Source organism: Mastomys coucha, unplaced genomic scaffold (genome assembly GCF_008632895.1).
Source record: "Mastomys coucha isolate ucsf_1 unplaced genomic scaffold, UCSF_Mcou_1 pScaffold12, whole genome shotgun sequence".
Taxonomy (NCBI): Eukaryota; Metazoa; Chordata; class Mammalia; order Rodentia; family Muridae; genus Mastomys; species Mastomys coucha.
Genome location: NW_022196894.1, coordinates 1,472,478 through 1,494,984, shown reverse-complemented (window position 1 = coordinate 1,494,984; position 22,507 = coordinate 1,472,478). Strand labels below are relative to the sequence as shown.

The 22,507-nt window shown below is 51.7% G+C and overlaps 1 protein-coding gene across 1 annotated transcript in view; it reads left to right on the top strand.

The window, feature by feature from the left end:
- The window catches only part of Ppl (periplakin), a 47,851-nt gene that overhangs the window by 10,996 nt on the left and 14,348 nt on the right, over positions 1-22,507 (top strand). Inside the window, exons 2-14 of the mRNA XM_031361484.1 lie at positions 8,869-8,968; positions 14,429-14,583; positions 15,181-15,301; positions 15,839-15,958; positions 16,046-16,087; positions 17,018-17,179; positions 17,261-17,368; positions 17,496-17,591; positions 19,363-19,485; positions 19,616-19,762; positions 20,557-20,708; positions 21,653-21,750; positions 21,924-22,081. Of these exons, the coding sequence (XP_031217344.1) occupies positions 8,869-8,968; positions 14,429-14,583; positions 15,181-15,301; positions 15,839-15,958; positions 16,046-16,087; positions 17,018-17,179; positions 17,261-17,368; positions 17,496-17,591; positions 19,363-19,485; positions 19,616-19,762; positions 20,557-20,708; positions 21,653-21,750; positions 21,924-22,081 (1,582 nt within the window). The remainder of the gene's footprint in view (positions 1-8,868; positions 8,969-14,428; positions 14,584-15,180; positions 15,302-15,838; positions 15,959-16,045; positions 16,088-17,017; positions 17,180-17,260; positions 17,369-17,495; positions 17,592-19,362; positions 19,486-19,615; positions 19,763-20,556; positions 20,709-21,652; positions 21,751-21,923; positions 22,082-22,507) is intronic.

Below are 22,507 nucleotides of genomic sequence, written 5' to 3'. Positions count from 1 at the left end.
GAAATCCGCCTGCCTCTGCCTCCCAAGTGCTGGGATTAAAGGCATGCGCCACCACCGCCCGGCTTGAACTGACTTTATTAAATATCAATAGGTACCAGACCCTGAGTGAGGCAGACAGGCACTCACCTGCTTCATCCCAGAGCTACACAGAGGCCCCAGAACCTCCTCGAGTCCTCCCCCCATGCTCCCCACCTCTGCTGTCTAGGCCACATAACTTCCATGTCAGCCTCAGGAGACTTCTCGTGAAAGAGTGTGAGAGGTGGTGCGGGCGCTCTCTCCTAACTGTCACCACACTACAGATAGGACAGCTAAGACTCAAAGAAGCCACGTCACTGGCAATATAGTAAGAGGGGAAGAACCCAGGCGTCTGACAGGCCCATGTACTTAATGAACAGCTCTGCTGCCCTTCTAACCCCACCCCCACCCCCAGCTTCAGAAAAGGGACCAGCAGCCTCTGCATAAAATTACAGTTGTTCAGGGACTCAGCAGGACACCTGTGTTTCTTTATACCCAAGCAGAGTGTCTGTGCACGGCTATACCCAGCCAATGTTCCTGTTCCTGTCTCCTCAGGTGGGTGGCTCTTTTGCTTGTACTGACAAAATTATGGGCTGTCCTGGCCATGCTGTGAAATCACACAGCACTGGGCTCAAATTCCAGTTTCCCACTTTGCAAGCAGTGTCAGAGCCAAGTCCTCAGCATAAAGCAGGCTGGCTGTAGCTACTGAACTCCTAACAGTTGGCAGCTCCTGCCCTGCGCCCTAGGTTGCTCTGCTCCAGATTCATCCTAGGCACACAAAGAGATACCTGTCCCTGCTCCTGTCCCCAGGAAGCTCCTGTCAGGTCCTCATGTTCTCAGACACAGCCCTCGAGCTGTCTTAGTCAGGCTCACTATTACTGTGCTGAAACACCATGACCAAAGCCACTCGGAGCGGAAAGGGCTCCTTTGGCTTACACTTCCGGATCATACTCCCTCATGAAGGAAATCAGGACAGGAACTCAGACAGGGGACCAATCTGGAGGCAGAGCTGATGCAGAGGCCATGAAAAGGTGCTGCTCACTGGATTGCTCCTCATGGCTTACTCAGCCTGCTTTCTTATAGCACCCAGGACCATCCACACACAATGGGCTCCCTCCCCCGTCAGTCACTAATTAATAAAGTGCCTTCCAGGCTTGCCTACGGCCTGATCTTATGGAGACATTTTTTAAATTGAGGCTTCCTCCTCTCAGATGACTTAACTAGCCAGCACAGGCTCCAAGGAGGCACCCAGCATCCTCCCAGCCAGCCTGCCCCACTTTCCCCATCCTAGGAGAAGCAAGGGGACATAAGAGGACCTCACTGGGCTTGCAAGACCCTCTTGGCAGGCAGTGCCAACCCACAGCCAGACCTGGGCTGAAAGGGCCATTTCTGGGGTCTTCGAAGACCTGGACCCCATCCAGATGCTGTTCTTTTCTGTACCATGAAGTCCGAGCCAAGACTGTGAGGTGGCATTTCTCAGGATGACCCCCTTCCTGACTGCCACAGATGGGTGCCTGATGGGTCTCACTCAGCCCCTCTCAGTTTGCAGGAAACCCTAGAAATGTAGAAGGAACTATGTCCCTTAAGTACAATGCAGCTTTGCTCTCTCTTCTCCAGCTTCCATGTTGTTACTGTCTCCCCAGGTCCCTGGTGGCACTGAATTCCCAGGGTCCTCTGTGCCCATCTGTCTGCTGTTGAGGATGTTTCTACCTGGGCCTGTGTGTGGCTTCTATGGGGACCAGTGTCAGCCTCGATTCCATTTTTAATGGTAACTTTAGAGGGGTGGGACAGTGCAGAGGACCAGTGACACCAGGAGCACTAATACTGCTGAACCCTCTGGAGGTGCCAAGACACCCACAAGCCACCAGGGGCATGCTGAGTGCCCTCTGTGTAGTCAGGCAGACAGTAGTACCCCACTGGGGGACATAAATGACCACAGATCTGCTGTTAGATGCCGCTCTGAACCCCACCTCAGTCCTTGAGCCCCATCAATGAATCTCAGCTCAGATGTCAGACTCCACCTTTGATTATGCAGCCGGATGTATTGATCCCATTGAAGGGATGATGAAGCTGAGGGCTATTAGTTGAACAACTCACTGGGTGTAGTGGTACAGGTCTGTCTCCAGAGCTAATGGGGGAAACTGAAGCAGGGAGATTAGAAGTTCAAGCCTTGCCTGAGTGCAGAGTCCAGGCTAGCCAGAGTGCAGTTTGTCAACTTTGGCTCTGCCTCTAAGTAACTAAAAAGAAGGTTGGAACCTAGCGCAGGGCACAGTACATGCCGAGGATGTTTAAAGCCCCGGCTTCAGTCCTCAGCACAACTGTCAGTACATCTCAGCTCTGAGCTCTATCTGGTTCCAGACACAGATCTTTCCCCTCCACAGCTGTCTCCCATGTGACCCTGGGTGGTGCCTTTACTTCTGAAGCAACTCAGGAAATGGGCAGATGGGGTTGAAGGCATCTGAGACACCTTCAAATGATGATGTCTACCTGTCCTGACCGCTCACACTCCTACTAACTTCTGGGCATGGAAGTGAAGGCTGGGCATGCCCTTTCAGTGGGGTACTTATTTGTCCTGCACTGTTCTGGGGTGAGCGGCTGGGGGTGCTTTGGTTTCTCTGGACCAATCAGCTGGTTGCCAACTGTGGGCAGGACAGGACTGGGATGAGCCGGGTGAGAAGGCTGTAGTATCTTAGCCTCCATAGGGGCCACCCAGAGGATGCCCAGTGTGGTTCATCAGTGAGATGAAAAGCCCAACCTGCCGGGCCTGTTCCCAGGCCCCTCCCTGTGCATTCTGCTCCACCCCACATTCCTGTGCTGCTGGCATGGAACACGGCAGCTCTCATGGGAACACACATGGTCATCTCTGTCTTACTCAGACCCCAAGCCCAAAGAGCAAAAAGCACAGAATGTTCCAGACTTGAACGGCACCACTTTTCTGTGAAGCAGGATAAATAATGGTGGCCTGGAGAGATGGCTTGGCAGTCGGAAGCACTGACTGTTCTCCTGAAGGACCTGGGTTGGATTCCTGGAACACCACAGAGGCCCATAGCAGTCTGTAACTCCATTTCCAGAGGATCCGACGCCCTCTTCTGGCCTCCGTAGGCACTGTACATCTATGGTGCACAGATATGCGTACAGGCAGGCAAACACTCATACACATGAAATAAATTTCGAAAAAAAACTAAAATAAGCAATGCCACTTATTTTAGAGGGCAGCAGGATTCCTGAGCCGTGTCATACATACAAGGGAGCACTCAGCACTGAGCTGGTGACAGTCAGCCTCTGGAAGCATTCTCTGGCATCTACCAGGTAGCCGGGTTGCCTAACCCTGAGAACAAACCATATAATCCCAGAAGCTGAGAAGCCAGCTATTGCACCAGCTGTAGCATGGTGCGAGGCCATAGCTCAGCACTCGACAGCCACCTTCTGTTGTCCCTGCTGCTGCTGCTGCTCCTGCCACCTGCTGCCGCTGCTGGCCACTTACGGTTGTCAGGGCCATCAATGAATGGTTCCTTCAGCTTCTGGCTTCTGCTGCTCAGCCTGGCCTCACCTCTCAGCCACTCAGGGCCTTGGGGTGGGGACATCCCCACTCCCACCCACTGCACCTGCAGCCCAGGAAGGGATCTCCCAAGAATGCCTAAAAGCCTGTAAGTGTGGCCAGGAGTGTTTGCACCAATCACAGCCTCTCGCTTGCAAATGAAGTGGTGTTTGCACCAATCACAGCAATCCCTCTGCTAGGCCATCCAGGAAGTGCATCCCTCTACCTGGTTAGACAAGGTTTCAGGTGAAAGCCAATTCACTGAAGCTTGAGATAGCAAAAGACATCAATTCAAACCTTCAGGGCTGGGGTGTACTGCTTTGATGGATGTGTGGTTCTCTAAGGTGTCTGCAGACTGTTCTAGTCGGCTGGTCCTGGCATGAGGGCAGTCCTGCTATCTGTTTGACAGGCAGTGTTTTTGCCCAAGGCAGCCAGGGCTGGAGTCCAGCAGCTGCCTGTTAGGGAGCCACACCCCAGACTCACTCTAATGATTCTTGTTGTTATTTATCTGTTGTTGTTGTTGTTGTTTTTTCTGAGACAATCTCACACTAGAATTCCCTGTGTAGCCAGGGAATTCTGATCCAGGCTGGCCTTGAACTTACAATAATTCCCAGCCTCTGGGAACAGATGTGCGCTGCTGTGCCCATCCAGCCAATCTCTGGGAGTCGACAAAACAAGTAATTCTAGAACATTCTATCACCCCCAACCCCCATTGCCTCCCACCCAGCACACCCCATCCTTGGCACTCCTGAACCCTCTCCTGGGCTAGTTCCTACCCTCGTCTGATTGGCTGTTTATTCCGGGGAATTCCTCCAGTCTGATATTTTACATCAATGTGTGGACTCACTCCCTGATCCTTCGTATCTGGCATCTTTCCCTGAGCGTCCTGAAAGCAGGGTTTATCCTTACTGAAGCAGGTGTCAGAGCCTCCCCTGCATTTTAGTTGAGCCATACAGATGGGTCACATCTTACCTATCTGCTCTTTGTTCGGTAGACATCTGAGTTGTTTTAAATTCTCGTGTTTCAAATAACATTGGACAGACAGAAGCTACACTAACTCTCTCTTGGGTTTAGACCCAGGAGTAAAGACTCACTGGGCTGAATGGCAAGACTACATTCAGCTGTTGCTTTATTTACTTATTTGTTTGAGACAAGATCTTGCCCAGTAGCGCTGGCTGTCCTAGAACTCATTATGTAGACTAGGCTAGCCTTGAACTCACTGAAATTTACCAGCCTCTGCTTTCTAAGTGCTGGGATTAAAGGCATGGGCCACCACATTGTGTGTGTGTGTGTGTGTGTGTGTGTGTATGAGACAGGATCTCATGTAGCCCAGGCTGATCTCCAATCCTTGAACTCCTGACCCTCCTGCCTCTACCTCCTTAGTGTTGGGATCGCTACCACACTTGACTTTATTCTGTGTGTGAGTGGGGTATGTGTGTGTGTATAGGTAACCACAGGAGTCTACCTGAGTCCTCTATCACTCTCTGCCTTGTTTTATTGAGAAGGGGTCTCTTCATGAACCTAAATGTCTCTCTGTCTCTGTGTCTCTGTGTCTCTCTGTCTCTCTCTGCCTGCCTCTTCTCTCTCTCTCTCTCTCTCTCTCTCTCTCTCTCTCTCTCTCTCTCTCTCTCTCTCTCTCTGCTAGGCTGCTAGACTGGCACCTTCCTCAGTGCTGGGGTTACATAGGTGTGAGGTACCACACCAGCCTTTACGTGGGAACTGAGATCTGAACCCAGATCCTTACTGAGCCATCTCTTAGTCTAGCTCCCCACCCCTCTGAAGACAGGGCCTTAGATAGCCCAGGCTGGCCTCAAATTCATTATGCAGCCCTAAACTCCTGAGGGCTGGGGTTGCAGCATGGGAGGCACACCTGGTTCATTCATGTGTTCACCTTTTTCCACATCTCTGAACCATTTCACATTTTTGCCATCAGCTCACAAGGCAGGGAGATTTCTCCATGTCCTTGTAGCAACTGATATAGCTTTTCCTTATTTTTTTGTTTTTGTTTTTTGTTTTTTTGTTTTTTGTTTTGTTTTGTTTTTTAAGACAGAGTTTCTCTGTATAGCCCTGGCTGTCCTGGAACTCACTCTGTAGATCAGGCTGGCCTCGAACTCAGAAATCCACCTGCCTCTGCCTCCCAAGTGCTGGGATTAAAGGCATGCACCACCACTGCCCAGCAAAGAATGGAAAGAAACCAATGAAGAACTACGAGCAGTCTCTGGGATTTGAACCCTGGTCCTCTGGATGTACAGGCGGCTGCCTTAACTGCTGAGCCAGGGCTCTAGCTTCCTTATTCTTTATTATTACCACAACCATTTGAAGTGGATAAAGGTGTGGCCGTTTTGAGCACATGACATCCTAAACCAATCTATTAACTATGAGCTGTGTGCAACAAAGTCTACAAGACTGTCAACTGGAAATGTCAAAGGTGTGGACTCTGGGGACTATCTCAATTGGAATCCTGGCTCTGTCAGGTAATTACTGTGTGACTTGAGAAAGGTTACCTAACCTCTCTGTTCCTCATTTCCCACATCTATAAAGTTGGGATGATAATATGGTTCCCCATCATGTTAATTGCAGGGTTCTAAGAAGATAAGGTCAGAAGGGAGTAGGAACCTGGCATGCAGAAAGTTAGTATTGGCGCCTATTGTTATCATGATGCGTATTGTTGCCCAGTGTTGGGTCATGTGGCTTTCACAGCATCCGTCTTGGTAGCAGTTGATGCTGGGGGAGAATTGCCACTCTCTGTTCACAGGCTGTGCGACTCCGAGGGAGTGTTCTGACATCTCTGAGCCTTGTTTAATCTCACCCACAACTCTCCCTAAGTCTTGGTGTGAGGCTGGTCCAGAGGTGATGTTGATGTCTGGCCGGGGACTCGGCCAATGCCAGACAAGCAGGGTGTCTTTGTGCTCATCCTCACTCAACAGGTAGAGAAACTGAGGCTCCTAGTCTGCCCAGCTGAGGGGCAGGAAAGCTGGTGGGCCCTTACTGGGCCTCTCTGGAAGCTCAGCTTATCCCTCCTGACCCAGCTTCTGCATGAATTCCCCCATTCTGATTCCTCCTGGCTCATCTCTCGGACAAGGCCAGAACTTCTCAGAGCCATGTATAGGCAGAGGGTTTCCTAGCTAACTAAACAGCTAGAGGTCAGTCCGTGAGGGACTTACAGAATGAGGGCTCCTGGACCTCTTTTTGGGAGAGTGTTGCTTTCTTGGTTGATTCTGCAGAAGAGGTACCCCAGACCTTGTTCACTGCGAGCTGTCAGTCCGCTGCCCTGGCCTGATGCAGGGCAGGGGCTCTTGGACAAGGTGAGGAGGTGGGCAGGTGTGCTCAGAATCGCCTTCACTACTGTCATTTCTGCTCCCAGCTTTGCTCACCTTGTCAGTACCTGCCGTTCTGGTCTCCAACCCCTGGTGGGTATCCAGGTCCCCAGGAGAACCTGAAAAACCCACAGTGATAGTATGCAGTGTCCTAGGCTCTGGCTACTTGGATTCGGGGGTTTGCAGCAGTGCACAGGATCCTCGTTCTCTCCTGGATTAGAGAGATCACTTTGAGGATCTAGTCCCCCTCCAAGCATACACTGAACAGGCGCAGTGGCCTGCACCTGTTACATTGTTATCAGCCAGGCAGCTAGTCTTCTGCTCTATTGAAATTGTGGGTGGGGGAGGAACTGTAAAAGGGTGGAGTTTCAGCATTAACAAGGTTCCATCTCTGGGTGACTGACAGAAGATGGCAGTGATCGCAGGTAGAAGCAGCAGCAGGGGCAGCCAGCCAAAGTCCCCAGCCTTGTGCAGGCCTCTGGTACGAGGACTTTTAGCCCTACAAATGTTATGGCTCTTTTTCGTTTTTTTGGTTTTCACCATTCTGGACAGAACCTAGAACCATGTTAATGTTAATCAGTCTACCACTGACCTGATCTTCAGCCTGCTTTTTTGCTTTTTATTTTGAGGCAGGGTCTCTTACTGTGTAACCCTGTCAGACTTCGAATGTGTGATCCTCCTACCTCGGCCTCCCAAGCAGATGAAGGGACAAGCCTGTACCACCAGGCTCAGCCATATTCCAACTCAAGCAGGCCTGGCCACCGGGACTCTCTAGCCACCAAATGTTCTATTTCTCAGGCAGGCCTAAAAGTCCAGAATTCCTCAGCCCCTGACAGCCTAGCACTACAGGTCTCTGTGGCCTCACATGGCAGTTACCTTTGTTCCTTTTGTCATTGTTGATCACTGCCCTGTGGCTTAACCCCTTCTGATGTCAGGGCTGCTGGAGCCCAGGGCTCCTGGCCTTTGCAATGACACCCAAACTGACAATCTCAGGGAAGACATCACAGAAAGAACCTTCCAGCCAACTCCCCAAGTGACAAGTGTACCAATCACAACACTCCTGTGTGCAAACGCATGTTCCTGTTTGCACCAATCACAGCACGCCCTTCATGTTCCTGTTTGCACCAATCACAGCACGCCCTTCATGTTCCTGTTTGCACCAATCACAGCACGCCCTTCATGTTCCTGTTTGCACCAATCATGACAGTCCTGATAAAATATCTGGGAAAGTGCCCCTCCTCTGGCTTGGGTAGGAATAGTTCTAGGGTCATCTTGAGTTCATGGAGGTTTATGACATCAAAAAGTCTAATGCAAAACTGTTTCAAACAGTTCTGGCACAAGCTGCCCTCAGGACCTGTGACAGCCAGCTGCGGCTATCATGGAGTTTGTTCAAGGTGTCCATGGAGAGCAGGAGACAGAGTGGCATAAGAGCAGTCCTGCTATCTGTCTGCATGACAGATAGTCTTTTGTATGAGGCAGCCAGGGCAGCACAGAGCGTCCACACTCGATGCCTGCATATTTACTGGATCATGTGCATCGGCAGTGCCTGAAATAAGAACCCAAAGGACTGTTGTTGAAACACAAAGTGAATTTTTATAGGCTTCAACAGTGCTTTAAGTATTAAATGCTTCAACTCACTAAGTACCACAGGAAGAGCTGGATCCCCCTCATCTGTCCCAGTTCCAACATGGATGGCTTGAGTTAGTGGTGGATGCCAGCCAACACAGAGAGGCCAACCCCAGTGGAAAAAAAGAGAAAGGCTTGTGTTTTGACAACACAACAGAATAGGAGCTTTAAATCCAATGGACAAAGTAAAGGCTGATACCCCTGCCCTGTGCACTCTTTGTGTGTTAGTGGCTTCATCCTGTGGGGACAGGCTAGCTCCTGGAAGCCTGGCTGGGTTGGCAGGTCTTGCCTGGGGCCTAGGGAAGGGCCAGCCTCGGAGGCTGGAGGCTGAGCTTGCACTGAGTCCCACCTCTCTGTTCCTCCCATCTGCAGCATCTCCAACAAGGAACTCTCAGATCTGATTGAGCAGCTGCAGAAGAATGCGGACCAGGTGGAAAGGAACATTGTGGACACCGAGGCCAAGATGCAGAGCGTGAGTGCCGGCTTTCCCCACTGGGCCTCCTCCATCTTGGTCTTCACCCAGGAACGCGGTCCCAGGCTCACCACACCCAGAGTCTTTGTGATTGCTACAAGCACAGCTCTTGCAGTACTCGGCCTGGCTCTGGCTGAGGAGAAGAACCAACCCAGCCCAGTGCCTCAGGGATGCTGAGCTCCTGCACTGGGAGAAAAGCGGATGGGGCTGAATTGGTAACCTAGTAACAGTGGTGGGTTCCTTGGCTTACACTGTCCTCAAGGAAGACAAAAAGCTCCTCCTGAGTGGAGCTTCCACTTGTGGAGAACTCTTAGGGGTCTAACCTTGGCTAGGATCTGCACTCGAACTCACTGAGTTATCTCTCCCCTGTATGACTCCCTCTCAGAGGGTAGAAGCACTCACCTAGTCAGGGTGTCGCAGCTTCCGGGAAACCTAGCGAGTCCCACTCGGACACCAGGGGCATTCACCCAGCACACCTCCAGCACCAGGACAATTCCTCCTTTGCTGGGGAATACTATCAGTTTCCCATTCTTTCACTCCCTACCCCAGAATCCCAGTGCTGGGGATGAAACCCAGGGCATTGGCATTGAGCATGCTACAATGAGCATGCTTGTCAGAGACTAGTTGGCCCCAGGAGTGGCTGTAAATGGAACTGCTAAACTGGGCAAAGAAAGTAAGCAGGAAAGCCAGGCTACATTTGGATCTCAGAGCACAGTGTCAGTGGGCCCTGGTACTGTTCCGGTCACACATATACTCTAATGTGGCTTTTTCTTTGTCTGGAATTCAAGTGTAGCCAGGAGTTACGCTTCACCTGGCATCTTTGTCACTAGATGACCAAGAGCCAGCCCTGAGCAGTGTGGGACGGAGGGTTGGGAAGTCATGGTTCACCAGACCCCACGGTTGTCTCTAACCTCTGTTGTGGCTGCTTCTGCTCCACAGCCTTTTCTGGGAGACCAGGTGTGCAATCCTAGGGCCAGTCTACAGACGATCCAGAGTGCCCAGAGGCTAGGGTGGGGGTGGGAGGTGGCAAGTAGGGCCATCGGAGTCAGGAAGCCAGGGAGGTCCTGACCCAGGATGGCCCTTCAGGGACTGAGGAATGTGGTCCCCTTCCTCCTACCTGGGATCCTGGAGCGCTCATCCCCAGACTCTATCCCTCTCCTCTTCAGAGTACCTGTCCCCTCCCAACATGCCTCTGGGATTTTTTTTTTTCTGCTATCCCCTCTCCAGGCACCCAGCAATGGTGTTTTGTTTGTTTTCTTTCCTAAATGAAAACCATCGTGTTGGGATGTGTCTGTGTTTCCTCACAACCAGAATAGTGTGTGCTCATAACTAACATTTTAGGACAGATAAACAAGATGTTGTGGGAAACTAAAATCCCATAGAATCCATCTTCATAGGCATCCACCAACCTTGAGCCTTCAGGGTTATGTTCAGCCTTCTGTCGTGTGTGCATTGATACATGCGTGTGTGTATGTGTGTGTGTGTGTGTGTGTGTGTGTGTGTGTGTGTGTGTGTGTGTGTGCACACGTGCACGTGTGTGTATGAGAAAGAGGCAGAGAGGAGAGGGAGGGATGCAGGGAGTGGAGAGAGAGAATATATGCAGGTTCAGGCTAGCCTTTGTGTTTGCTGGGAGAATGACTCAAACAGTAACAGCCTGCCTGTGCATGTGTGCTTGTATGTGTGTGCATGTGAATGTGTGTGTGTGTGTGTGTGTGTGTGTGTGTATGCAGTTCTGGGGACAGAGCCCAGTACTGTGTGCACATTAGGCAGGTGCTATTCCACTGAGCAACACCCCAACCCTGAGCTGCTTCTTTTTTTTTCTTTTTTTTTCTTTTCTTTCTTTTTTGTTTGGTTGTTTGGTTGGTTGGTTTGGTTTTTGGAGACAATCTCTCTGTGTAGCCCCTGGCTGTCCTGGAACTCATTCTGTAGACCAGGCTGGCCTCAAACTCAGAAATCCACCTGCCTCTGCCTCCCAAGTGCTGAGATTAGAGGCATGCGCCACCACCCCTTGGCTCTGAGCTGCTTCTTAATTTCAACAAAACAAAACAAAACAAAATTAAAACCAGCAGCCACTTTTTGAAGAGCACCTGAGCCAAATCATTTCCTTCCTTTGTCCTTTCTTCTCTCTCTCCCTTCCCCCTCCTTTTCCTTCTCCTTTCTTCCTTTCCTTTTCTTTTGTTTATAGAAGGTATCATTATATTGCCCAAATGTTTTCCTGAACTTGCCATGTTTTTAATTGGTGAGAGATTCTTTAGCTGAACTGCTTAAAGGGACATAAGTACAATGTTGGCGTCACCCCATTCCCAGGGAGCCCCCCTCACCCTTAGGCAATGCCCCCCTGCTCTTTCTTCCCCAGCCACTCCCCTACTCTGTCTCTGCATTACATGACCTGCGATCCCTATGCACAGAGCTTTCCAGTGACATGTCCTGCGTGCAGAAAGCTGAGGCTGCAGACACACCTGAAGGATGGATGGAGCAGTGTTCCTTTGTAGCCCTTCCACCAACACTGCCCAGTGCCCAAACTGGACCATGTCGCTCTCCTACAGTGAACCTGTGCACTGGCACTATTAGTTCCTCTGGTCTGAAGGACCATTTTATCAGGGTGTAAGTCACAGAAAGACCCCAGAAGTGACCTCCATCTATGAATTCGCCCTGTGAGTCATGCTTTGGTAGATAGTCATCTAGGCAGGACTGAATACACAGTTAGGAATTGTCTAAAAAGCCTTTGGTGCTCACCCCCTAGAGGTGACCCCTCCCTAAGGCCCTCTCACTGTCCATTACTTTGGCTGACTTGAGCCCTTAGTCACCCACCCAGTGTCCCCCAAGCAAGTCTCCTCATCTCAGCCAGATGTGTCCCCACCCCAGATTCACCAGTAGGATTCAGTAATGATTAACAGACTTTGCTTCTGAAACATTAATCTTTGACACTGTGGGGCCCAGGTGGCCTTGGGTCAGCCAGTGACTGAGAAGATAATATTCTGCCCAAGCCAGGAAGCATTGTGTTGCCTGCCCCAGGTCAGCGATGCCTGGCCCACGAGCCTTCAACTCCACAGCCTCAGCTCCAGGCCACTGGGAGAGCCAGGCTCCAGTCCTGCTGAGCTCCCCAGGTAGCCATGGATGGGAAGCCTGGTTCCCATCCCCTCATCTACAGGGAGCTGAGTCCTTGTTCCCCATGACACCGGGCCATCTCTCAACCCATCCCTCCTTTTTTTCCTTTCGGCATTTCTGTTTTTATTTTTACTTTTTCAGTCCTCAGGGTGGAACCCAAGGTCTCACTTGCTAAGCACACACACTGCCACTGGGCTGCACCTCCATGTCCTCGGCTCTGTCCTCTCCCTCCTCCTTCTTTCAGACAATCCCATGAAGCCCAGACTGGCTTTGAACTGATGACATAACTGGGTCTGGTCCTTTTTCTTTGTCCTTCCTCCTTTTCTTTGTCTTTGTTTGTTTGTTTTAAAATTGTTTGCTTGTTTGTTTGCTTGTTGTTTGTGTTCACACCATGGTACATGTATGAAGATCACAAAGTAACTTGTAGGAGTTGGTTCTCTCTGTCTACCATGTAGGTCCTGAGATTGAACTCAGTTCATCAGGCAGGTGGCCCTACCCACTCAGCAATCCTATCAGGAACCTTCCTGAGTTTTGTTCTTTATTTTTAAAGATTTATTTGTTCTGTTGTGTATGTCTGGGTATTTTCCCTGAATCTGTGTCAGTGTATCACATGCAAACCTTGCCCCTGTGGAGGCCAGAAGACGGCTTTAGGTCCACAGGAATTAGGGAATCCTGTGAGTTGTGTGGGCACTGAGAACTGAACCCAGATCCTCTGGAAGAACAGCCAGTGCTCTTTTAACCACTGAGCCATCTCTCCAACCCTAGTTCCCTTTGTCTTGCTGTATACTGGTGGCTGGCCTTGAGTTTGACCTTCTCCCTCAGCCCCTCCAGTGCCACCCATATCACCTTCATTCACCACCACAGCCTTCCCACTTTTAAATGTGATGTCCGCTTTACACCTTACAAGGTGTGTGGGGTCCAGTGTGCCACCCAGTATTTTTAGGACCTCAGTAGATGTCAGTAGGCTCTTTCCGCCGTTTCTCCTTACGACCTTCCATAGCCCCAAGCCAAACAGCTGCCTTTCTGCCTCCTGCCCTTAAGTCTACCAGCTGGAGACTTTTCGCCTTAGTGGAATCTCATGCCCATGGTCACTGTGTTTCTGCACTCCACCCCCACCTCAGCCCCACACCTGTCACTACGTATGTTCCTCTCCAGTCTCATTTTCCTGGTGGAATTACTTCTGCAGATGCAAGGCATCCCCAGTCCAGTTTCTCTCTTCTGGTTTCTGTGCTGCTCAGACGGAATCTGCGTCCTTGCACCTGTTAGGCAAGCACCTACATGCTGAACTGCTTCCCAGCCTCAACTTCCCTCTTCTGAAGGCGGGTAGAGATGGGAACCCCAGATTCAGCCAGCCAGCAGGAGGCCTTACCGCTGTAGGCACCCCAGTGTTGCTTATGCTGCCTTCAGTCTAACTCACTGACATCCTCGCTCCCCCTAATGAACTCTGAGACCCTTAGGGACTCATCCCTAGACAACAGCCAGGCTTCGTGGCTGCTGGAGTAGACAGACCATGGCTAGACACACTGTCCTGAGGCTGGAGGGATGACTCAAGGGTTAATAGCACTTGCTGCTCATTCAGAGGACCAGGGTTTGGTTCCCAGCACCCATGATGGGCAGTTTACAACTGCCTGTAAATGTAGCTCCTGAGGATCTAATACCCTCTAGTGGCCTCTGTATGTACTTGTGTGTGCACAATAAATATCTACCCACCCACTTTTCCTTCTATCACCACTGTGGCCAGCCCAGCAGTTGCCTAGGTCACCAGGTGACACCACCAGCAATTCCAGCTCAGCCTAATGCTGATGGCCAGCTGCATGGCTCCTGGAAGCCTCAACTTAGGAATAAAAGGAGCCATGTGATTGGCTCCTTCCTTGGGGGTCCTTCTGTGAACAGTCCTCACTCTGCTCTGGTCTTCCTCCCATCCCTGCCTCCACTAGTCTCTTACTGGTCCCTCAGTCGTGGCTTGCTCTGTCTTTCCTCAGGGCCTTTGCACAGGCTGTCCCCTCTACCTAGAACACACGTCTCTTCTGTCCTTCATCCTACCTTGTGTCAGCACCTCAGAAGTGCCTCCCTGAGCTCTGGAACTAATGGGGGTCCCCTCTCTGGTGCCTGTGGGGTGTCTGTCAGCTTGCCTCATGGGCAGTCTCCCAGCTTGGGTTGTGAACACCAGACAGGCAGAGCCATGCGACTGCACCAGTGGAACTGTTAATCCCTGCATCTCGGTGCCCGGCTATTTGATGAGAGCCAGTCTGGACAAAGCCAGAGGAGCCCCCAGCTGGCCCTGCCCCTCAGGCCCTGTAGTATCACTACAAACATGGAGTCTCCACTGTTCCCCTTTCCTTTCCTTCTCAGGACTTGGCCCAGATGCAAGAGGGGCGGCTCCCTGAGCACCGGGACGCGGCCCTGCAGAACCTGTCTGACTCAGAAAAGCTGCTGTACGTGCTGGAGGCAGACTCAGCCATCGCCAAGCACATGAAGCACCCACAGGGAGACATGATCACCGAGGAGTAAGTCCTTTCTGTGTCCCAGAGAGCATGCTGGGCTGGGGTCTAGGCAGGAGGGCTGGAGCTCTCCAGTCCTCAGGACCCCTCCTTCCTCAGCTACACAGGGCAGGGGACACCAAAGATGTGTACCAGAGGCTTTAAGTTACACTTAATGGCAAGGCTGTGGCTGAGGACTGAGGCTTTGGGGGTTGACAATCCCACTGCTCCAGGACTGTATAGCCATCGTGTCTCCTGAGCTATGGTCATGCTGCAGCTCGACACGGTGATCCGGCACCCCATGGGTCTGGGTCTTTCCATGCTCCATGCCCCTGTGCTTGTCATTATGTGACACATCCCTGCTGTGCCTGTGCTGTGCCTGTGCTGGACTTGTGCTCTAGTGAGCAGTGGTCTTGCCCATTTCTTCCAAAACCTTCTAGAGTAGCCCTCAGGACACAGTAGGGAAGGGGGGTCAGGGAACCTGGATAGGAAGCACAACAGGATTCAGGGTTAGTCTACTGCCCAAGGTCACTGCCCTCCACTCCCGTCCTCCAGACACTGACCTCAAGCCTGAGCCAAGGCTTACGTGATGACCACTAACATGGTAGCTTATCCCACACACAGCATCCGCCAGCTGAAAGAGCGTGTGACCAACCTGCGGGGAAAACACAAGCAGATGTACAGCCTGGCAGTGAAAGAGGCTGACCCGAAGGTCAACTGGGACGCCCTGGTGGACGAGAAGCTGGTATGGCCTAGAGCGGGGTTGTCTCTCAGCACCTCGGCCCTGCTAATAGGGGACGCCATCATGAAGTCTTCTGAAATTGTATACCCAAGAGCAGTGGGGCTCAGAGAAGGACAGTACCCAGCCTGGAGCCACACAGCCAGACCTTGTTCCCCACTAACTATGCCACGCCCCCTCATGCCTACCTTACTGGTGTCCTTGCAAGGTGGGCAGGCTGGAGAAGCTCATCTCTCTCAAGGCGAAGCTTGTGGCAGTCGCAGTTAGCAGTGTGACCCTGGGGAAGGGACTTCCCTTCACATGTCTATAAAGTGAGAACAGTGACCAGGGGCCCACAGGTCACTGTGAGATTAAGGGATGACACATGTAATGCAAGCGCATTAGCAGTGGTCCAGAGACATGTCTGCTAGCACTCAGTCTAGAGAAGTGAGGGGAAAAAGCATCCCTTCACCCCCAGGGCCAACAGCCCAGGCTTCCAAGGCTGAGGCCAGGTCTGCCCCCAAGCCATAGCTCTGTCCTGGTGTCTCTCCACCTACCCTCCAGGACAAGCTGAGCAGCCAGAGCTTTGGGACTGACCTTCCTCTGGTGGACAGCCAGGTGGAGCAACACAACATCTTCCACAATGAAGTCAAAGCCATTGGACCCCACCTGGCCAAGGACAAGGTGTGTATATGGTGGAGTCTTTGTGGAGGTGTGGAACAGAGAAGGGGGCACACTTGGTCTAACCTCAGCCCTCGACCCTGCCCACAGGAGCAGAACAGTGAACTCCAAGCCAAGTATCAGAAGTTGCTGGTGAGAAACCCTGGGAGGTGGGGTAGGATAGGAGGGAGGCTTGTGAGCTGGGGGCATACCCCTCTAACGGTGACAGCATGCTCCAGTGTCTCCATAGTGGTTTGTGAGGTGCCAGGGATGGAAGCCAGGGCTTTGTGTATTCTATCTAGGTCAGCATTCTGCCATCTGAGCTACACTAAGCCCTGCTCAGTTCTTTATGTGGCCTTGCTGCGTGCCAAGCAGATGCCATGTACTTTGAGCATGGTCCAGGCATGTGTGTGCACAAATACCTGCATGTAGACATGTGTGCTTGTCATTCTTATTCCACCAAACAAACTGCAAGATTCCTAGCCTTCCCTAACCCTTCCTAGCACTCTGTGCCTCCAGATGCTTCTGTGGCACACATAAGGGGCTGAGGTGTAGCTTGGTTTGGAGAGAGCCTGCCCTAGTAGGCATGAAGCTCTAGGATCCATCCCTTAGTGCCAGATAAAGCCCGAGCATGGGGGTGTACACCTGTCATCCTAGAACCCTAGAGAAGAGGCAAGAGGGTCAGGAGTTTAGTGTCATCCTTGGCTACATAACAAGTCTGAGGCAATCCAGAGCTACATGAAACCCTGTCTCAAGTGAATAAATAAATTAATAATTTTTTTTAAAGCAAATGTAGAATACATGGCTGGTGTTTACTGAGTGCTAGCTATGTGCCGAGATGGCAAACTGAAGCTTCAAGGAGGCATCAGTCCCACAGGGATCATCGTTCTTTCTTCCCTGGTTTGTCCTCAGTGCCTAAAACCGTGCGACACATCTTGGTGCTCAATAAACACCTGCAAATGAATGTCTAGAGGATCGGTGACTGATCCAGGAGGCCTGGCTGGGAAGTAGCAGAGTGGACACTGTAGGAGGCAGGCAGGGAAGCCAAGCTAGTTCTGTCTTCACCTCGCTCTCATCCCACAGACAGCATCACAGGCACGGCAGCAGCACCTGAGCTCGCTGCAGGACTACATGCAGCGCTGCACCAACGAGCTGTACTGGCTGGATCAGCAAGCCAAGGGCCGCATGCAGTATGACTGGAGCGACCGCAACCTAGACTATCCCAGCCGCCGGCGCCAGTACGAGGTGGGCACAGGGCCAGGTGCAGGGCCAGAGAGGGACACAGAGCTGCGAAGCTAGGTGCTGACCACATCTGCTTCCTGACAGAATTTCATCAACCGGAACCTGGAGGCCAAAGAAGAAAGAATCAACAAACTGCACACTGAAGGTGACCAACTGCTGACAGCTGAGCACCCAGGCAGGAACTCCATTGAGGTGTGTGTTCCCCTCATAGGCAAGGCACCTCCCTTTCTCTACCCTCCCCATCTGGTTTTCTATCAGTCCCTCTCCTGACAGCCCAGGCACCTGGGCTACAGTGACGGGTCTCTTTTCTTCCCGGCAGGCACATATGGAGGCTGTGCACGCGGAGTGGAAGGAGTACCTGAACCTGCTCATCTGTGAGGAGAGCCATCTGAAATACATGGAAGACTACCACCAAGTATGTACCTGCCTGGCTCCAAGCACGTGATAGGGTTCGGGAGTTTGTGGGTGCACACAGAGCCCCTTGAATGCATGTGGAGGTCAGAGGACAACTTGCCATGAGTGAGTCTCTCCACCATGGCATCAGGGGACCCAACTCAGGGCATTGTGCTAATGCCATGAGCATTTTTATCTGCTGAGAGATTTCACTTGCTCAAGGTCTTGAATTTCTGACACAGGATCTCATGTAGCCCAGGCTAACCACTCTCTATGTAATAAAGAATGAACTTTGCTGAGATATACAAAGCATGAACCTTGCTATTTAGGCTCCTTTTAAAGAAAACAAACAAACCTACCCCACCCCCTTTTTTTTGAGACAAGTTCTCAATATATAGTCCAGACTGTCCTTGCATTCAAACTCTCCAGTATTCTCCTGCCTCAGCACCACCATGCCTACCTCGTTTTTACCATTGACCCATTTGTTACATTAACAATACAGGACAACCTCACCCTCTGTTTCCTGAACTTTCTCATCAGACAAATAGAAATAGAGTGCTCACACCCACACACACACACACCCCAGCCTGATGACCTCTGACCTGTCTCTGGATTTGCCTGGTATTAGCTAGAGTGAGCATAAGCAATACAGAACAGTGCCTCTTGTTCTTGTGTGTCTGGCTTTTCTCACTAAGCATGGCATCCCGGACACGGTGCAGCATGTTTCTGTGTTTCTGCACTTTTTATATTATGGCCAAGTGGCTGCCTACCGTCCGGGTGGGCGTCTGTTTACATTCCCACTGTGTGTTTTCATGGGAAATAGTAAGAGCTGTAGGTAGTCGGCATAATGTAGGGTCTTCCTCACATTTTCCCAGTTCTAGCAATTGAGCCCAGAGCCTCACATAGGCCAGGCCAGGCCCCACCTCTAAGCTGTATTCCCAGCGTCCCTTTACCTTCTGTTGGAAGACTGTCTTACTAAGTGGCAAAATTGAACTTGCAATCCTCCTGCCTCAGCCTCCCAAGTGGCTAGGATGACAGTGCCCACACACCTGCTTAATCTAGGGTCTTAAGACTGAAGCTTGAGCCCAGGGGAGGAAGGTACTTCATGACTCTTGTTAAAGTATCTGAACAACAACATTTCATGAAGGCCTGAAGGTCCTCCTCAGGCAGCAGTCCGAGCATTCAGCCAAGGGGACAACAGAAAATAAATGAGTCAGGAGCTGATGAAACAAAAACCGGGCAAGGGAACTTTCTAGCACAAGAAGAGGAGATAGTTAGCAAGGCTTAGAATTAAAGCATGGCTAGGTGCTAATACACAGTACAGCTAACTTCTGAGAAATGCATTGCTGGGTGATTCTGTTATTGTGCAAATCCATGAAGCACACTTACACCGGGTGGTTTCACAGGGTGAGATGTTCATAAAGTACCTGTCATATGGAGGGGCCTCAGCTGAAGGTTTGCATACAACTGTATTGTTAGGGTATTCCTGGCACACAGAGAGACAGTTTGAACTTACTGGCATCTAAAGATATATAGAGGTGGGGTGTTGGGGAGCCAGCTTCCTCCCTACCCACCCGAGGCCCTGAGCAGCCAGGCTGAAGAGGGAGTCAGACAGGCCCAAACAGGTCATATCATAGATTTAGGGTGAGTGGGATGCTCAGGCCCACCTATGGGGTTAGCATGCAGCCATAGCCGACCATCGGGGTGCAAGTGGTAGCTTCCCATCTGTGACGGTGTCCTCTGGTCCGAGTGGTAGCTTCTCATCTGTGATGGTGTCCTTTGGTCTCCCTCAGTTTCACAAAGACATGAAGGATGCTCAGGAGCTGCTGCGCAAGGTGGATTCAGACTTGAACCAGAAATACAGCCCTGATTTCAAAGACCGGTATCAGATAGAGCTGTTGCTTCGGGAACTGGATGTGAGTGGCGGTGTGAGAGGTCCCCTGCCAGGCTGCCCTGGACCTGAGCAGACCACAGCCAGGGCCCGCCTCGTGCTTCCCTGGGCCATGGAACATGGCCTTATCTGGTGCTGTGCTGCTGCTCTTACAGGACCAGGAGAAGGCTCTGGACAAGTATGAGGATGTGGTGCGGGGGCTGCAGAGGCGAGCACAGCAGGTGGTGCCACTCAAGTACCGCCGAGAGACGCCACTCAAGCCCATCCCTGTGGAGGCCCTCTGCGACTTTGAGGGTGACCAGGTCAGTAACTACCTGGAACCCTAGGCAGCCCGGACCTACAGCACAGAAGTCTTAGGGGTGACACAGATAGAGCTAGGGCCACAAGCAATCATCTCTCGTGGGTGGCGCTCTCTATCCACCCTTTCTCCTGGGGGTGGATGTGCACCCTATACCCTCTTGTCTCCCACTACCCTGCCTTTGTCTTGCTTATCAGCTCAACTACCCTAGCCATTCTAGCTAGAGTACCAGGGAAGCCTCTTGCTGGCCCATTTTATAATGTTTACAACCACCTCTAACCAATTCTTGTGGCTGGGAATGTCAGCCTCTCATTGGTCAGGCCTCAGTCACATATCCATCCAGAGACTGGAATATAGGAAGTGTGCCATTTGAACTAGGGATCAGCAGGGATGGTTCCCCAAGGTGAAGCCGAGGGGCTAGAGATGGAGCTCAATTAGTAGAGCACTGGTTTAGCATGCATGAGGCCCTGCATTGAATAACCAGGCAGGGATGACAGCACATGCTTGTGTAAACTCACCACTCTAGGATTAAGGGCAGAAGGATCTGAAGTTTGAGGTATCCTCCACCACATGGCAAATTGAAGCCAGCCAGGGTTATGTGAGACCAAACAGAGATTGGAGCTTAGCTGGCAGTCAAGAGGGTTCCCTTTGTGTTGGTTCCATATAGCTCTTCGACCTGAGTAAGAGGAAGGCTAAGACTCCCTGTGTCTGAGAGTTAAGAGGACCATGGGGCAGACAGAGAGCCTCAGACTCCCAGGCCTGAGAGTGAGTCTGAAATGTTGGGTCTGTTCCCACCAGGGCCTGATCTCTCGGGGCTATAGCTACACACTGCAGAAGAACAACGGGGAGAGCTGGGAGCTGACAGACAGCACGGGGAAGAAGCTAACTGCCCCAGCAGTCTGCTTTGTCGTTCCCCCCACTGACCCCGAGGCCTTGGCCCTTGCTGACAGGTACAGGCACAAAGGAGGGAGAAGAGGGCGGGCCCACACCTGGGGTCTGCAGCTTCTCCTTAGTGGCTGGTCGAATGTGACACACACCTCTCATTCTGGCCTCCCTTAAAGGCTCCAGGAAGAGTGGCAAGCTAGGTTGGCTTGCTGAATTGGATGTCTGGCTAGGGGCCAGTGCAGCAAGCGTGTTCTCTTAGTGTCTCTGGGACTTTGCAAGTCTTAACCACCCCATCTGTGGCACCCGTGTCCTGCTTCACTGATTCTGGCCCTCATTTTGCACTCCGTAGGTCCCCCACCCTTCCTCTCTGTTTTCAAGATCTTTCAGCACTTCCTTTTGCTAAGATTTGTGGATTGGCCTTGCTGGGCCCTGGTCCCTTGACATCAGTGTTAGGTGGCAAGTCATTCAGTCATGTGAGGATCCTTTGCTCAATGAGTAGGCTCAAGGGGATGCCTGTCCTTAGCTCCTACCATCTACCAAACACCCACTGTACACTGTCCATACTAGTGACAGATGGTTCTAGGTAGCAGGGCTTGCAATAGAAGGTAAAGGAGAGGGGAAGGACAGAGGCAGATGAGATTCTTCCCAGACCTTGTTGCTGTAGCTCATGAGGTAACTTTATTTCATTTCTTATTAGGGAGGAGGGAATGAATGCATGTGCGTGTGACAGCACATACATGGAGGTCAGAGGACAACTTGCTAGAGTTGGTTCTCTCCTTCTACCATGTGGGTTCTGGGGATCAAATTCAGGCCTTCAGCTTGATGGCAAGCGCCTTTACCCACTGAGCCATCTTATTACCCCCTGCCCCCCCACCCCCATAGTATTTTTGACTTTTCAAAACCCTCTAAGGAGCTGCTTGGCTCCCGTGGGCTGTTCCAAACCCACGATGGGGACTTGCTAGGAGGGTGGTATGAGGCCAGGGTCGCCAGCACGTTCTTGCTCTCACAGCCTGGGCAACCAGTACCGGAGTGTGAGGCAGAAGGCAACCGGGAGCAGACACACACTCCAGCAGCGGCATGAGGTGCTAAGGACGGAGAACCCTGGAGGTGGGTACCAGGGTGTCCTGTACAGGGTCAGGGACATGGAAGAGGGGCTGAATGAGGTGATAGTGGCTGCTAGAGGGCTGAGAGAGAGGGGCCAGGCCAGCCCAAGGTCCTGGATGGCTTTCGGGTCCTCATACTCCTTCACTGTCATCCCTGATTTGTCCTCCCTACGACAGATGCCTCTGATCTTCAGGGGCGACAGCTGCTGGCTGGCTTGGACAAAGTGACCAGTGACCTCGACCGGCAGGAAAAGGCTATCACAAGGATCCTACGGCCACCACTTGAACAAGGACGGGCAATAGAGGCTAGTGCGGAGCGGGCCAAGGACCTCAAGGTATTGTCAGGCTGAGGCTCCTGCTCAAGGCTCTACCTCTGTGGGGTCTTGGGACATTCTAAACAGGTGTTGGATAATTATAGAGATAATTATGGAGAACGGTCCCAGGGATCAGCTCCAAATAGATGCCCTGTCCTGGTACTCAGGCACACCTCCAGATGTTAGCTGGTTCTGCTTCTGAGTGGCTTTTCAGCCTGGTATCACAGCCATAATAATGACAGCAGGAACTGGGGGTCCTCCTAGCAGGTACCTGCTGAGTGAGGCTGTGGGTAAGAGGTATGTGGATTGGCTGTGGGACTGCAGATCCAACTTCTGCTTGCCCTGCGATAGGCCAGGGTCTGTCTGTCTATCTGTCTGTCTGTCTCTCTCTCTCTCTCTCTTTCTCCCTCCCTCCCTATCTCCCTCTCTTCTTTCTCCTCCTCCTCC